Source organism: Microtus pennsylvanicus, chromosome 5, assembly GCF_037038515.1.
Source record: "Microtus pennsylvanicus isolate mMicPen1 chromosome 5, mMicPen1.hap1, whole genome shotgun sequence".
NCBI lineage: Eukaryota > Metazoa > Chordata > Mammalia > Rodentia > Cricetidae > Microtus > Microtus pennsylvanicus.
Genome location: NC_134583.1, coordinates 99,942,949 through 99,960,734, shown reverse-complemented (window position 1 = coordinate 99,960,734; position 17,786 = coordinate 99,942,949). Strand labels below are relative to the sequence as shown.

Below are 17,786 nucleotides of genomic sequence, written 5' to 3'. Positions count from 1 at the left end.
TTTCTCTTTAAAAATGTTATCAAAATGTGTCTAGCTCTCCAGGATTATATGTAGAGCCAAGGTTATGAATATGTATAAATGCAGATGCTCTATTGAATGTTTTTTATCTCATTTGTATTTCTGAAGATGTATACGATAACCTTTGTGTCTTTCAAAAACATCTTCCTACACCTCAGGGAGCAAATTACCTCTATTTTCATTTCCTTTAGAGTTAGATCATTTTATAATTAAGAATGTATTGAAGCAGATTCTCCCACGTGTAAGCTACTCCCTGGGGAGTAATTTATGCAAAGAGAACCTCTGACTTAATATCATATAAGGCAAAAACTATTCAATGGCTACCTGGGATTATTTTAGTCATTTATAGTAACTATAAATAACCCACTGTTTGAAATGTTATTGTCAAACTGAAATCCATAGTCCAAATTAAGTCATAGTCTGATTCACTGAATTATTTTTAAAATATCTTTAACAAAGCTACAATAATTTGTCAAACTATGCTTATTTTCCAAAATCATTAAGGAAAAAAATCATTTAATGGGTATAGTGATGATGATGATGATGATGAGGAGGAGGAGGAGGAGGAGGAGGAGGACAATACAATTATGACATTCTCCAGGAAATACCCATTTTATCCTCACAATTCTAGGAAGTTTGCTGATGAATATTATATTTATAAGTGACCAAAAAGTTCAAAGATTTTCTCTTAACTATGACCTAAATAATAGATTAAGGAGAGCAACCTAGGCAGTCAAATACGAGTAAGGCCATACCTCCTATTTCACCATCCCAACATCATGAAACCACTGCAGTCATATAGGCATACCCAGTTCCCTTCCTTCATTTCTTTATCTTACAAAGAGAGAAAGAGAGAGAGAGAGAGAGAGAGAGAGAGAGAGAGAGAGAGAGAGAGAATTCAAATTTCTGTAGCTTACTTTAAAATAACTTCATGTGTTACCCTAAGGCTAAGTACTATATTTGTTATGTAAAGTAATAACAAAGATGGTAATGTTTTACCCTTATTTGTTCTGTGTATCTGAAAGTAGGAAATGATAGTAGCGTACACAAGTGTCAGCTTTATGTACAAAGCATTTTGAAGGATATTTTGCATAATTATTTTAAATTAGGAAAGGAAATAGCAGATCTTTCCAGCGTGAATCGTTTTAACAACTCTTTAGCGGACTATCAGACACAGGAATTCCTGCATTCTAAATAACCTACGTGACGACACAAGTGTCCCTCCAAGGCTTTATACATTCAGGTGCCTGTGAGACACCACATACACATCACATCACACACACACACACACACACACACAAATGCTCCTGCTTCTGTTCCAACTCCAAACCTAGCTCTCACGCACGCTAAACAAGCGCTCTAGCACCCAGCCACATCCTCAGCTTCAAGATCATCATCTCAGTCCTGTCGTTGTGGCCCTTCCAATTCTTCATCCGTTTCTCTTTGACTTATCTTTCAGCTTTTAATCTAACTTCTGCCTCTGGACCATTTTCATACTTGCTTGTTCACGTCCCCTTGTCCTACAGCTAAGGCCTCCCATTGTGCCATTGCCTAAGTCCTGTGTCCGGACCTTCCGTTGGTCTTCTGGTTTCCTCTGGTTAGCCTGACAAGCTCTAGGGTGGTCTCTTCACATCTCATGGAGACGTTGGTTTAGGGGGTTGGATTTAGGATTTCTCTCACATTGTGCAAGCTATCTAACATGAAGCTACAGCCAACCTTGTTTTCCTCTTATTCGTCTCCATTTTATCCATTCCTCCTGGCACACAGGATCAGTTGAAAACCCTCCTGCCTGACTCCTGCAGCCCCAAAGTCTTGTGTCGCACTCCTGTGTAACCACATAACCCAAATTTCCCTTAAAGCCCATTGCTCCGTGTGATAGTCAGCCACAGTCATACCAGACCTCTGACCTGTTTTCACTCCATGTCGCTTGCCTTTCTTTGCAGTCTAACCAAATTCCACACGATCTGTAACATGATCTGCCTTCCCAATTAGAGCTGCGCTGATGTGGAGAGGGTGGAATGTGGAGGGTCCGGTGCTAATTACCTTACCTTAGGCTCCTGGATAGCCATTCTTTTCCCACCGCTGTGTCAGAACTAACATCCTATGACTAATAGATTAAAACTCTTTCAGAATCCACTAAGATAGCAGACCATTAGGTCCTCCAGCCCAAAAGCTCAGAATGTCATCGGACAGCATCTGAGACCTATAGAAAAGCTTCCCCATCTTGCTGTGGCCACCTCTCTGATGTACCCATCATGAATTTCAAACTTGCCCTGATTTGTTACTTCCTTTGTTCTGTAAAACTATAAAACTTTAGGAAACTCTTTCCACACTTCAACATGGAATTTGGGATAACCTAAATCTGACCTGGGCCATGGTCACTTAGATGAGCTCCAAAATAAGCTATCTTTTATACTCTTTTCTTAAAAGTGAATCTCTTCATCCCCAGTAGAATTAAATACATGTTAACTTCCTATACAACCTTTTTCTGATTTATTCATTATTAACTTTTTTATTAATGAGACTATCAAAATCATTACCATATCTTCTCCTGAGTCATCATGTCTCCATATCCTTACAGACATTTAAAGCATGCTCAGTTAATGTTTTCGTAAATGGTATTTTTACAGAGAAGACCAATCCGTCTAACCACACAACATGTAAGGTCACCAGATGCCAACATTCCAGTTTTGCTTTGTTTAGTTAGTTAAAACATTGAGATAAGGTCATGCGAAAACTCCTAGTGACTTCCTATTTCAAACGTAAAATCAATGTAAAGGTATGAGTTCACAGGATTTTTCTGTCATATTATTTTAAGGAAGACAAGTTTTAAAAGGAAAAAAAACAATAAAAAAAAGAGAAAATATCTGGTCTCTAAACATGCATGTGTAGGGGTGTGTGTGTGTGTGTGTGTGTGTGTGTGTGTGTGTGTGTGTTCAATTCAGTTTGAAAAAGCAAAGAGTGATAAATGGATGTCTTTTCCTAAGAGGAATTTTCAACATGTGGGTTGAACAACCCTTCCATACAGCTCCTCTAAGACCATCTGAAAACTCAGATATTTACATTACAATTCATAATAGTGATAAAATTATAATTATGAAGTAACAAGGAAAATAGTTTTATGGTTGGGGGTCACCACATCATGAGGAACTGTATTAAAGGGTTGCAGAATCAGGAAAGCTGAGACCCACTGTCTTAGAAGAAGGCTAGGAAGACCATTCAAATGGTAATTGATACCCCAGGCCATTACTGTCACCCAGCGTCCTGCAACTGTCAGCACCTCACACAAACATCCTGGCTAGAACAGGTAAGAGCCAGAGCAAACACAGAAATAACAAAAATAAAAGAAGGTGATTATGGACGTTCAGCATGTCTTCTCTTGCTCTTTCAGCACAAATTGAAGTGATACCATGCAAAATTTGTGGCGACAAATCCTCCGGGATCCACTACGGCGTCATCACGTGTGAAGGCTGCAAGGTAGGGATTTCCACGTTGTGGTGGTGTGCCAAGGTTTTCAAGAAGACACACTGAGGGATATGTGTGCCAGCTGCTGACACTGGCTGAAGAGATGCCTCATAAGCTAAGAACCCTCATTGCTCTTCCAGAGGACCCAAGTTCATTTCCCAGAACCCACAGAGTAGTCAAAACCATCTGTAACTCTACTTCAAGGGTATCTGAGGTTCTCTTCTGATCTCGTTGAGCACCATATATACATGGTACTCAGACATACATGCAGACAAAAATACTCATACACTTCAAGTATGAAAATAGTAATAAAAAGTTTGAAATGCTGGAAGCATTGAATGTTAGATGTGGATTCTAGAACAGTTGAAGTTCATCCTCACCCAAATCTTAATTTTTTCAATGGGTTCCTGAAGTATAAACAAAATCTTATTTGACATACACCAGTGATACAGGTATGAAAAAGAAACTGGCCAAGAGCACAAGACTTTTTTACATTCTGTCCAGTGTTCCCTTGGAGAGAATCCATCAACCCAATGATAAATTCTTCCTATGAGTAAGAAAGGGGTTTGGAACACACCGGACTAAGGGAATAGCAGTTACCACAGTCCTAACCTGAGATAATCAAAATTTGAAAATGAAGAGCAGGGTTTTTAAAGTAATCTGAAAGAGAGAAAGAGTGAGAATAGCAAAGGGCACTCAAAAACAGTTCCATAATGAGTTTTAAAGGGCTGGGTATAACCAAAACAAAACTCAGGAGCCATGTGCAGGAGGTATGCTAGATGCTGGCAATGTCATTGGCAATATGCAGGCAAGGTGAGTCATTTATTTGAATTCAGCAAACTGACAAAGATGTGGCGTAGTCATAGACTCTAGAATTCAAGCACAGTCTTAGGGTGACTTTTCAATATAAACAGGATAAAACAGATAATGATGGCCAAGGCAGCACTGCTCTTCGGAAATTGATGGTGCCTTCACAAGCCTCACAAATGAAACGCTTAAGATTAGAAAAGTAGAGGATAAAATAAAAAAGGTAAAAATAATATAAGAAAATAAAACTCAACATAGTTGAATGGAGACGAGCAGTGCTGTCCTTAGGCAGAGCTAAGAAAAGGTCCTTTATTCTATCCCTCTATAAAGCCAGAATGAAGAATTGTGTCACCCACTATCATGCCATTTATTATTCCATCAATAAGAAACAATAAAGCAAATAAGAAACTGACTGTTGCTGTGACCCTTCATAAGTAAGCTATTTCTCCGGGCAGGAGGACAAACAGTTTTTGTCATCAGCATTAGTAAGTTTGTCATGAGAACTCTCTCCGATGAAGGCATTTCTACAGGTTTGCTCTGCAGGCTCAAGAGCCCTAGTCTAGCTGACAACCAACATATCCACTTACGTTGTTTGTATATGAATGCTGCCTGGTCATTATTTCATTACATAACACATTTGGGAAAATGTCAGGGAATTCAAACTACAGAGATACATTCATTTTAAAAAGCAGTTTTGACCCATAAGCTCTTAAATATTGGATAAGCATAACCCAACAAGTCAAAGGCAGGAACAAGAGATTAGGCTGCTGTCATCTTTTCAATCCGCCGTCAAATAAATTATGCTGTCACTAATAAGCATATTCTGAGGTTTTTGTCAAACTGGCTATACATCACATGACTGTTATTTATTTCATTGAAAACCCCACATGTATAAATATGCTACAAGTTTCCCCAGTGGAAATCCCATTCAGAATCAGCTGTCAGTGTCAACAGATTCAGCTATAACTCTTGGAGTGTTTGTACTAATGCCCGGGAGTCAACATGCGCGACCGTTTGAAGCATCAATTCAGCTCACAAACTTCTTCAGTTCCTATTCATTCAGTTAAAACGTGGAACAGAATCTATTTTTCATGCCAAAAATCTCATTTGCAATAATGAGCAACAGATAAGCAAGAAATGACTCATAATTAATGTCAAATTGACTGTAAATTAGGGCTTGTGGCTGTGACTTCAGAACATCTTCTCTGCCAACTCTTCTACTAAGTGGCACCCCAGTATCCAAAGATAAAATCCATGCCATTCTTCCTTAAGGTGTACATTCCAAGGCATTGCTAGACAGCACCAGGACACTTCCATAATGCTTCCTCACAGCTTTCTTGGTATAGAAAACAGGCATTACAGCCCCTGGGGACTTAGGTGTGTTCTAGAATCCAACCAAACTGAATTCATGGTGCCCTATTGTGCAATCACTAGTGTAGTGAACAAACACCACAGATGCAGAGGTGAATGTAGTCCTCCTTGTGTGGATCTGTGCTCAAGCCAGAAAACCAATTTAGAATCTATCTCCAAGGGGTCCTTGGTCATACAGTCATTCTATGGTTCCTTTTGGTCACCGTGCCATGCCATACCATAGATAAGGATGGCATACTAAGCCATACTGAAACCCAAGGCAAAACCAAAATCTAGTATCAATCCTGTCTTTCTTTAAACTGTTAAGAATTTGCACGCTGATATTGATATTTAACACTTTATTAAAACATTCTCTTTTCCTAATTGCCTTGATTTTTAGTGAACTGTAAATTTCATATCCACGTTGGTCTTCTGGCCTGCTTTATTTATGCAGCCCTGCTCCATTCTCCTGAGGAAACACAGGTGTTTGAAGGAACTTAGGGGCTCTATTTCAGGCCTCTTAAAGGTTTTTTACTTCCAAAGGGTAAAACTGAGAGCTATCTTTTCCCTGTGCTCCTTCATAATACTTCTGTTTAGACCATCATTTTGCTGGCGGCACTTTTCACTTGCACTGTCTCGCTGTAGGCATTGTGAGAACAGTGACTGGGGAAACTGATCATCTGGGGGAATTAACAGGGAACTATAACTTTCATGTCTCTGGGGAAAATGCTTATTTTCATTGTTATATTTTTTTGTAACGAAAGAATTAAAAAAATAGCAATAAACCCAGTTAAAGATTGTAAGGAGCAGTGTCCAGTCGGTTATAGTTTTTCTGCACCAGAAGAATTTGAACCTAACTCAAGTAAGAACTCTCACATCCTATAACCTAAAGGCAGGCATTCATTTATTACCTGATTTATATGGAAGAAGAAGTTGTATTTAGAGTTTCTTGGACTCAAACTGTGATTTATGATAAGATACACCATGTGTTTCGAAAACAACTTTCTGCCCATGTGATAGTGCATAATCCCAGCATTTTGGAGGAAGAGGCAAGGCAGAGATATCTCTGTGAGTTCAAAACCAACCTGATACACAAAGCCAGTTTTAGGGCAGCCAAAGTTGCGTGGTGAAACTTTACCTCAAAAAAAAAAAAATAATAATTGATACTTTCTGGACAATTTGACTTTTTTTTTCAGATTTGGAAAATTACATTTTAGAATGTGGGACAAAAATGGATCTAACCCTGAGCCTACATTCCTTGATGCTGTGCCTCCTACCAAGACCCAGAGCCTTAGTTCAAGCCCAGGCCCATGTCCCCATCAAATTTTGTCCTCCTAGGTTTAGCAGCAACATGCCTCTTTGATGCTCTTTTTCTGTTGTTCCTTTGGGGCAAAACCTTCATCTCTTCAAAGAAATTCTTTCAGTAAACATTGAATACTTGAATGAATGAATGAATGAATGAATGAATGCATGAACTGAAGAAAGATACTGCCACGTGTCCATAAATATGCACATATCTTCTGCTCAGAACCATCTATAAGTGCTCCAAGAAGCAGTCAAAACTTTTGAAGGATTCAGCCCAGCTGTACTTGGTGTAGAAAGCCTTTCAGTGTATATGCTAATGTTGCCCTTTCTGAGTCTCCTGCCCTCGCTTTCTCTTTTCCTCTCTAGGGATTCTTCAGGAGGAGCCAGCAGAACAATGCCTCTTACTCCTGCCCAAGGCAGAGAAACTGTTTAATTGACAGAACCAACAGGAACCGCTGCCAACACTGCAGACTGCAGAAGTGTCTTGCCCTAGGAATGTCGAGAGATGGTAAGCCTCTGCCTTCCTGTTTCTTAGAGGTTTCAGATGGATGTTTGGCTAGAGGCTATTCAAGCCACTGAAAGAGGTTTTAACTCAGGGAATTGGGAATATGAAGAAAAGAGAAGCAGAGTGCTGGTTGTGAATTAAGAAGTAAAGTGGGGACATAATCAAATACAGAATTGCCTGAGAAATAAGAAGAGAAAGGACGGTGGTGGGGATTTGCAGAGCAGCCTACGCTATCTAGGTGAAGTGAAGTCTAGGTGAGGATAGATATTAAATGGCTACCTGGCCCACATTTCCTGGGAAAGAAAGCTTTCCTGGGAGGTAAGACTTTTAGGACTAAAGTCAGAAAGCTGTAGGTGAAGGAAGAGAAACCATTCTTCTGCCAGAACAATCTGACGTACACAAGTGTATGGAGATACTAGGAAAAGAACATGTCTCCATGGAAGGGAGGCAGTTCACTGGCTGTTCATAGATACCCAGTGAGAGACCTGACTATTCTGAGCCATGATGACAAGTGCAGATGCATTCGGGGTCCTGTGTTTCCACTCAGATGATAGAGCGTGTGTTCCTCCTCCACACACAACCAATTGCTTAGATTCATGATACAAGGTGAAAAGTTCAAGCATGGCAAATAAAGAATTCTGCTGCTTTTTTCCATTTTTGGTCATTCATGCACATCCTTATACTATGAACATGGGCTCCAGCTTTCTTGTAGCCCTAGAGTGTGTTATAAACAGCCTAGTATCCTGAACCAATCCCATTAGCATCAGGGCTGATGGAGTCTTACCTGTCCCAGGACGTGATGGCAGCATATGGCACTGAATAACCCTCACGTTCTGCAGCTAAGGTTTTTCACTTCGTCCAATTAGACCTTGGGAATGAATGATGCAGCATTAACCTCCGCTGTTTAACTATCCTTCCTATCTACTGACGCAGAAACCCCTGACTCAGTGCTTTAGCAGCAGTGCAGAGCCAGGGTAAGATGTGCTCATATCTCCCTCAGTGATACAGTAGTATCTTCACTTTGGTAAATGCATTAGCTGTCTGCCAGTTATGGCTGGCTCTCGCCTCACCTCATCTGGTCACTGGAACATCATGGCTGCTGGTAAAAAATGCCTTACCATTCACACCATTGGCTTCCTAGCCCTGGAGCAGGTATCTTGAATCTTGCCCTTCCTGGTGTATATTCCCTTTGTTTGTTTGGTATTTTGGTTGCTTGCTTTTGAAACAGAGTCCCAGTCTATTTTCCTAGCTGTCTTTGGACTCACTGTGTAGACAAGGATGGTCTTCCTGCCTTGGGCTAGGATTATAAATGCGTGCCCATGCCTGGCTTCTGTTTTTCTATTAACTGGACTCTACAAATCAATCTTCAGCATAAGTATTTGTAAAGAAATGCTTAATATCAACATGAAGATATTAGACCACACACCCCCAAAAGTAAACAGCCTAAAATTTACAATGCAAAAATTTAGAAGGTGAAAAATTAATTTAATTTATAGTTTTTAAGTATAGAACGTATGTTCTCATAGATGAAAACCCCTATGAAAACACTGGTGATGCCCTGTGCACAGACAAGCTTCGCAGGAAAATGTTCTCTATTCAGAACTGGGCCAGGTGACACATATCACTAAATGATTTAACTTTCAACTATAAGTCAACATTCGAGACTTTAGACACACTTCTTCGTTGAAAATGTTCAGTAGTCACTGACATACTACCATGGAAGAAGCTACATTCTACATCTAGAGTTTGGCTAAGGACTGACACGAGAGAGAACTTAAAATGAGTCGAATGAGTCAGACTTCTCATACAAAGTTTGGATCCCTAAAGGTGTTGGCTCCTCTCCAGTGCTAAAAGAGTTAAACCAGGACCAGTTTAACTAGCGCAAAGCAGGTAGAAACCTGGAGACATGGAGACTTAGAGACAGTAAGATAAGACACTACCATTTCCAGATGAGCCCAGAGTCACAGGTGATGCTTACATAGCTGGAGTCAAAAAACACCTGCTCAACTCTCCTGCAGCTGTCTTCGATGGAGCAATGACTTTTAATTTCTAGTCACCCTGAAACCTTCTGTTGTACTTAGACTCCCACACCATAAACAAAAGTGACGTGATTTCTGAGCCTCCTACACAGAAGTGTGCTTTGTATGTACTGGGTATTGATGTTGTCACCCTGAGTATGTGTGGATCAGTTGCAAGGTGTACAATCTCATGCTGGTTCTCTTAAGCCATGGTAGTTTCGCAAGAAGCTGTCTCTAGACTGAAACGAATGTCATTAGCAGAAGAAATCAGGTTTGTAAGAGACAAACGGCTAAAATAGGTGCTGTGCTCACCCACGAGGAGTGATGAAAAGCATGCAAATGCTTGAAAATATAACCATAGATGGCCTTTGTTAAAGTGGAACTTTGAATACATCAAGGAGTCTGCAGATAATAGCCAGGAAATGTTTCTATGCCGGAGAAGTTCAGTTGGTGTATTTTCGTGGTGTACTGTACATCTTCCGCTCCGGAGTAGACGGCCAGCTTTATTGCAGGAGAGGAGATAAAACTGAAACACTTTTCTGAAATAAATGAAAAACTTGTGCTGGAGTAGTTCTGTAGTCATTGTCTGTGAAAGGCTTTGATTTAAGACAAAGCCTGCGAATTCCAAGCTGTGGCCTCTTTAAGTTGCCTCTTACTAGCTATTCCAATTGCTCTGTCACCTGACAAGCCAGCCCCGTGCAACAGATGTACATTGCTCTGTTGAGTCCTCAGACGATTACAGCGGAGCCCTTGGCAACATCCTTTTCCAGCATCATTAGCTCTGATTACAAGGACTATGGTCAACAGCACATGGAGGCGTGCTTTGGAGGCAGGGCAGTCTGTGACCCTGCTGATGGTAGATGGCCTTGCTTGGGCGATAGAAGAGGCCTGAGTCAGCTTCGCATATCCTATTGTTCAGCAATCTAGCTCAGGCATGCCCTTGCGTGGTGAGGTGCCCAGTCAAACAGGCCCTTTTCAAGTCTCTGCTTATAACACATTTGTCAATAACCCATTGACCTAGGCAGTTCATGTGCCTGGGAGTCCAGGGCTGGGCATCACGCTGGCACAGAATAAGGGGGAATTGGGAATAGGTATGGAGAATGTGAACGGGTGCAAGGAAAGGGAATCAGGGTTATCAATACAATCACTCTACCTCAAAGTTCATAGACTTGAAGGTTAAATGGCAAGTATTTTAAAGGCAGTTCTGATGCCATGAAGAAAACTGGCTCACTCTTTATTTTTAATTCCTAAGATTTAAACCTGTGAATGCACACTATTCTATAAAATTACTGCAAAATTTTAATCTTATGTGATAGAGTTCATTCTTGTATAGAGGAGACTAGAGCTGTCCTTAGAGCCACCAAAGCTGACGTAAATGCATATGCAAAGTCAGCAACAGAGAAGGTGAATACCACTTTCTTGGGACACAGTCCTCCTGAGTCAACGTTCGATATTATTTGTAATGACATAACATAAAAGCACGAGGAAAAGTTTCCCTAACCATTCGGTAGACTTCTGCTGTCTGTGGTCTAGCTGAAATGCCACTACACTCAAAAAGAGAAAAAAAATCCGAGAAGAAACAGGGTGTAAGGACAACAGTGTCTACACAGCGAGTTAAATGCAACGCAAGGGTCTAAACCAATTCTAGACCCCGGAAAAGTGACAACCGAGAGGGCAAAAGGCATTTGCTGGTAGTGACTTAGATTGTTTCTCTTCATTGAGAAAAACTACAGGATAACTACCGCTTCATCTTCCTATTTAGGCAGCATTGAAAAGCAAGAGTTCAGGAATTTTCTTCTAGAAAGATTAAGGAGTAAGAAGGAAGAGGAAGAGACTGGGGGAGTTCAAGTCCAGCCAGTCACAGCCTCAATCTGGCAGGCAAGAAGAGAGAGAACATGCCACTCTACCTAGAAATATCTAAACACTCTGTCACCCAGCACACCCTACTATTGAGGACTTAATCACACAGCCACACTGCTCAGAAATTGGGGCTGGGAAGTGTGGCCTCCATTTTGAACAATCCATACTCAGATAAGATTTGATAGCATCATTCCCAGCGCAAGAGGTAGAGGAATGTGGATAGATGTTATAGGGAGTGAAGGGAAGCATCTTCGCAATGCAGGCCTCCCCTATGGACCCTCTGAGCTGAGAGCCTGCAAGTACTTCCTGTGTGTCGAGGTTTTTAGAAAGAACTCCAACACTAATGAGTGAATCTTTATCTGTTTCTACACTTGTCTCCCTCCTTTCTACACCCTCTGAGGTCCTGACATCAACCAAACATGAGGAAATTGGCACCACCACCAAAGGAAAAAAAATCAGAAACTCAGATGAGCAGAATGCAAAAAGACTTTTAGCAGTTTAGCATGCTAAAAGAAAGGTTGACGGCTTGTGAGGAAGAAGTCACTATCCATATCAGTTAGGGAGGTTGTGTTCCACAAATCAGAAAGCTGTGCATACAAAGGTGAAAGCCTTTTTATATAACTCCCAGACACTTGCAGAGCCTCTCCCTTGGTTTCCATTAAAATGCCTGAGGATTTGGTTGCAAGAAAGGGGCAGAATAAACCTTCGAGCTGGGATAATGAGGAAAGTCGCTCTTGCTGGATCACTTGCCCTGAGTGCATACAAATACCGCCATCCAAAGCTTCTTATCATTTGCTCCAAAATCCAAAATGGCAGCAACTGATGAGGTTTTAACACCACCTGCATCCTTGTTCTTACCAATAAAAGATGTCCCAAGCTGAAACAACGAGTTTCTTTCCAAGGGCCGGGCAGTCCTAATGATAGGGAAGAAAGTCAATATTGATGACAGAGGCCATTTTAATAGCAGGAAACCTTTGCTAGTCTCATAAGGTTCATTATTTTGGTTTTGTATATGGTATCCACAAATGGAGAGAGAGAGAGAGAGGGAGAGAGAGAGAGAGAGAGAGAGAGAGAGAGAGAGAGAGAGAGAGAGAGGTGAATACAGCTTCAATGTCATGGCAGTGACAAACAATACACATTTTTACATTTCTTCCTAGCTTATTGTTACTATTTGGATACTGAATGTCCCCCTAAGGGACCCATTAAAGAGTATGGAACCCAGGTTGACATTGCTGAGAGGCTTTAGGACCTTTAGAGGGTGGGGCCTTGAGAGAAGCCTTAGGTCATTAGGGAGCGCCCCTCTGAAGGAAACACTGGGACCTCAGCCCCTTCCTTTTCCTCTCTTTTGCTTGCTTGGGTTGAATTGCTCTACCACACATTGTCTAGCATAGTATCCTGCACTGCCACTGGCACAAAAGCCATTAATACTGTGAGCCACAAAGAAACCTTCTCTACTTTTAACCTGATCATCTCAATTATCAGTTACAGTGGCAGAAAGCTGGGCAACACACTGGACAACAAAGCGATGCAAACCAACACACCCTCCAAATACAATGTTTCCCTAAATGCAAAATGTAAGAGTGAAACCTCGATTTGCAGCCATGAGGATTTGCCTATATGATACTTAAGGGATAACCACCCAGGTCCCTTAGAGTGAAATGGCTAAGGTAATGATAACGACACTGCTGTCTTTTGCTCTTCTCTCTATCCTAGCTGTAAAGTTCGGAAGAATGTCCAAGAAGCAGCGTGACAGCCTGTATGCTGAGGTGCAGAAGCACCAGCAACGGCTGCAGGAGCAGCGGCAACAGCAGAGTGGGGAGGCAGAGGCCCTTGCCAGGGTGTACAGCAGCAGCATCAGTAACGGTCTCAGCAACCTGAACACCGAGCCCGGCGGCACCTACGCCAACGGGCACGTCATTGACTTGCCGAAATCCGAAGGATATTACAACATAGATTCTGGTCAGCCGTCTCCCGATCAATCAGGACTGGACATGACTGGAATCAAACAGATAAAGCAAGAACCTATCTATGACCTCACATCCGTACCCAACTTGTTTACCTATAGCTCTTTCAACAATGGGCAGTTAGCTCCTGGGATAACAATGACTGAGATCGGTAAGTCTGAGTCTTCTCTGAGTTTTATTTCTGAAGGTTTCCCCTTAAAGCTGCCCTAGTCCTGCTTAAGAAAGGCATCTTCACAGCCTTAAATGAACTGATGCATACCTTGTTTCTACTGAGAAAATGAAATTAGTTTATACTCTAACAACTGTCCCAATCCCCTTGCCCCATAAGAGTTGAGTGAAGGAAGAAGGAAGAAATAAGAAAGATGCAATCTATAAGGAGAGAATTGATGCTCTCTGGTGAATTTGGATTCTTATAGAGAGAAAAATATTGTTGGTGGGAGCAAGGATATTTCCTAGCTTTCCAAAGCAATGTTATTTAAGAGAAGGGGACAGAGTATGCAGTAATACAGTAAGTGGTTCTCAAAGATTGCTGTAGGTGCACCCTAAGCACAAAGAACCCCAGCTTTTCACTTTATATGGTACGGCAGGAAGTCCAGAAAAAAGCTAAGGGTTTTTTCAAGTCTAATTCAGGAATTTGACATGGGTATTTGAGGGAGAGCATTCACACACAGGAATTTGAGTTTACACCCCAGATTCCATGTTTTTAAAAACTTGGTACCCCACTTAATATCTCAGCACTGAGGAGCTAGGCAAGGCAGACTCCTGGGCTTGTTGGCCAGCCTAGGTTATTTGAGATCTTGGCCAGAAAGAGAGCCTGTCTCAAAATAACAAAGTGGACAACTCCTGAGAAGCAACAGCCAAGGTTATCCCACACGCCTGTCCACACAAGTGTGGACATGCATGCACGCACATGAATTCTACAGGGGATTCTGAATCATAGCAATAATGACTATGGTCTTGAAGGCTATGCAATACAGAGTAACAAGTTACTCCTGGACAGCTTTCACCTATGATGACTTTTGACCTCTTAGGGCATGATCTCAGAAGTGTCCCCATCTCAGGCAAGCCCCCTTCCGGTCTACCGTAATTTTGTTCATCCTGTTAAAAACTCCACAGTCTAAGGAATGTTGAGTGGGTTAATCTCATTAAGGAACTGCCAGAAGAACAGTAACAAACTCCCGTAATACAATTCTCTCCCAGGTAGCAGAGCTACATGCCCACCTCACCATAGAAAAGTTAGAGCAAAAGCAGGAGTGACTGCCACCAGGCTAAGAGGCACGCAACCTGAGTTCAAATCCTGGCTCTGTGGATTTTAATGTAGAGTACAGCAAACTCCTTGATCTCAGTTCTTTAATCTTTGAACAGGACAAAGCAGGGTTTTAGGTCACAGGAATATCATAAGAAGGACATCACTAGACAAGGACCCACTAAGTCTCCGCTATAGTTACCTTTGTAAGCCCTATGCTTAGCTGCCATCAAATAAGTATCATTTTCATTTGGATTTGCTGTGAACATACAGTGAAATCTATGGCTGTGTTCTAGGCTGCATATGACGTGTGTTTGAGGAATGAAACAATGCCACACAATGATGAACCTGAGATATTATTTCTGTTTTCCAGTGGCTCATCATGTGACAGAAAATTAAGTTGTTGATATCCCAACCAAGAGACACCAATAGCTGGACTCTGATTGGTCCACTACATTGTTATCTTTACCCATGTCCTTGTTGTATCAGAGATACTTTGTAAACATTTCTATTTCATCAAAGTCTAAAAAGCAAAAACAAAAATAATGCTATTTTACTGCAGAAATAGGGACTTATAGAAGCCTAGGGGCAACTCACTGCTTCAGAAGGGGCCCATGGTAACTCTGTGAAAGAACCCAGCATCCACTTCAGGAAGTCTGAGTCCAGGGACTTGTGCTCGCCTATTTACCTGCTGCTTACTGCATTCACAACCCACAGGGCGTTTGTCTGCAGAGGCCCCCACTCTTTCTAAAGGGGTGTGTCAGAACAAAGTATGATACCACTTAATATGCAAGTTCTCGAGTGTAGGATTGGGATGGAACATACATTTAATTCCTAATGAAATTAAAACTGGGAAATACTTAGCAATCTTTGGCCTCATATGCAAAAGGGACACTTTCACGGTTTATTTATGACTTATCATCAATAGAAATTATGGTAAGAATGCTGCAGACAAAACCATTGGCTCTGGGTTCCTGTGGGCAAGCACTTCCCTTTCTGGCCCTCAGCCTATTTTCCTATGATCTGATAGAAGAGAACCAGATAGCTGCACATCACATCTCATCAGGGCTTCCCGCAGAGACTCTGACACCCAAAGAGAACTTTTCATAATTATTTCAAGACATCACTAGTCTGTACGGATCTCTACATGTGCTCTAAATTCTCATCAGACTTTAAGGGGGAAATTAGAAGTGTCCTATGAGTACTCTCAATTGTAACAGACTCTTAAACCTAAATATTGGCTCTGCTCAGATTTTGTTAAAACAGCAATGCCACCTAGTGGACACAAACCCATTCCATGTGTATGGATCTAGGTGTGTGGGGTTGCAAGGCCACAGCACGGTGACGGATGCCTTGTTTTAATGAGCTATCTAAAACTTGCCATCCATGTCACTACAACACTGAGTCCATACGAGCATCACTGTGCAAGAAGGCAGCAGAGAACGGTGATGTACTCTGGTTCACTCAAGCTGCGATCTTTTATTTTATGTCTATGAGTCTTAGCTCCAAACCTGGACTAATAATAGTCATTTATCTTATGTCAGGGGGAGAAATGAGTAGATATTTATAACTCTGAAGCTATTAATTTCCATTTCTAAGAATTATCATTATCATGGTAAAATCAATATTGTGATTATTACATAATATCCCTAGCTATTATAGGCAGTACAATCTCCTTTGGTTAAGTACCCATTGTGTTAAATGATACTCTACTTTTAATTTTTTAAGAAGTCTTGGCTTGACTGATGAATGACTGTATACCCATTTTATAGGAGAAAACATTGAGGCTAGATGTCAGATTCTTAGTAAAACCAGAGGACAAATTTGAGCCCAGGTCCAAGTACTCAAAAGTCATTCTTTTAGACCTTATAGTGTAATTTCTCCTGTTAAGCGACTAACCACTCAGAAGCTCATTGGCACTGCTTGGCACTTGATGCCGCTGGCATCTTTCTAGGTGACATTACATAAAGTTCACAGGGTTTTCTGCTGACCTTTTGACTTGACTTGATCATTAGACATATGAACCACTTGGTGGGTGGCATGTTGTCGCTGAAAAAGTCCTGTACAGACAAAAGAGAAAATCCGAGCTTAGCCACAGTTTAAATGGTGAATCTAAGACTCTGGGTCACTAAGACATTCCTGAGCATCACTCATGGCGGCTGGTTCTGACTGCTCCCTCTGGTTTCTGAGAGGGTAAGGAACATGTAGTCCCACCATTATGCTGAAAGCAGTCCTTATGAATAGATCTTTCTTTCAAACCAGGCTTTAGATGAGCCTGTGTTCAATAAGGCCCCACAGCTTTGAAATTTTGGGTAAATACTCATTTATGAACTACAGCTTAACATTTCAAACAACTGCATATAAATCATCAAGTCAATTATACATGTTATTAAAGTCAGGAATGAGCCCAAATCAAACACACCTTTCACCAGAGGTGCCCGAGGAACTCACACTTCCTGAAATAAGAATCCTGATGATAACGGCTTCTATGGGGGAAAAAATGTGAAATCTTTCCACACGTTTCAGTCAGAAGGAGTCTCACCCCTGCTTCAGGTCACCTGTGAGAAAGCCTCTAGTTGAGGTTAAGGGTCAGAAATTCTTGCTTTCTGAGGTACAGAGTTCGTTAACCAGTAAAGCTCAATTCTAACTTAAACAACTGATTTTTGCTACCATTGACTTCTGGGCATGCTTTGAGGAATTTCTTTTTTTTGCAATATTGCAGCCACCGGAAATAAGCAAAACTTAGAGTCTATTCTCATCATCTAAATGATAGATGTCAAAAGAAATAACTACAATTTGGAATAGAATAGACTGGCCATTAGCAGCAAGACACCAGCCTAGCAGGCATAAGACCCTTTGTTCAATCCCAGTATGCTAAACCAAGTAAGTTATTTGTTTAAGCTGTCGTGGAACCTAAGTCCTAAATGATCCAGGACATGAAGGTATGGGAGATGGTGAATATCAGATACTCAGACCTCTTCTTATTTTCTTATTAGGAAACTTTTTAGTCTCAGAATTTTGAGGCTGAAAAGCAAAATACAGTTAAGAGAACAGAAACAACAAAGAATATTTCAAAAATCTATCTCTGGGCTTTTCAAACTCCCAGGAGAAGAAGAAACCATGAAATAAGAAGAGGCTGGAAGTCAACCACAAATTAATATTTAGGCCTCAGTATTGACAGGGCCTGGCTGGGAATTTACTTCAAACTGGTGTGATGGATGTCTTATGTCTCCGGGAATAAAATTTTG

The 17,786-nt window shown here is 41.1% G+C and overlaps 1 protein-coding gene across 1 annotated transcript in view; it reads left to right on the top strand.

Annotated features, from left to right (window-relative positions):
• Rorb (RAR related orphan receptor B) overlaps positions 1 to 17,786 on the top strand; it is a 181,962-nt gene that overhangs the window by 123,274 nt on the left and 40,902 nt on the right. Inside the window, exons 2-4 of the mRNA XM_075973660.1 lie at positions 3,410 to 3,495; positions 7,312 to 7,453; positions 13,042 to 13,443. Of these exons, the coding sequence (XP_075829775.1) occupies positions 3,410 to 3,495; positions 7,312 to 7,453; positions 13,042 to 13,443 (630 nt within the window). The remainder of the gene's footprint in view (positions 1 to 3,409; positions 3,496 to 7,311; positions 7,454 to 13,041; positions 13,444 to 17,786) is intronic.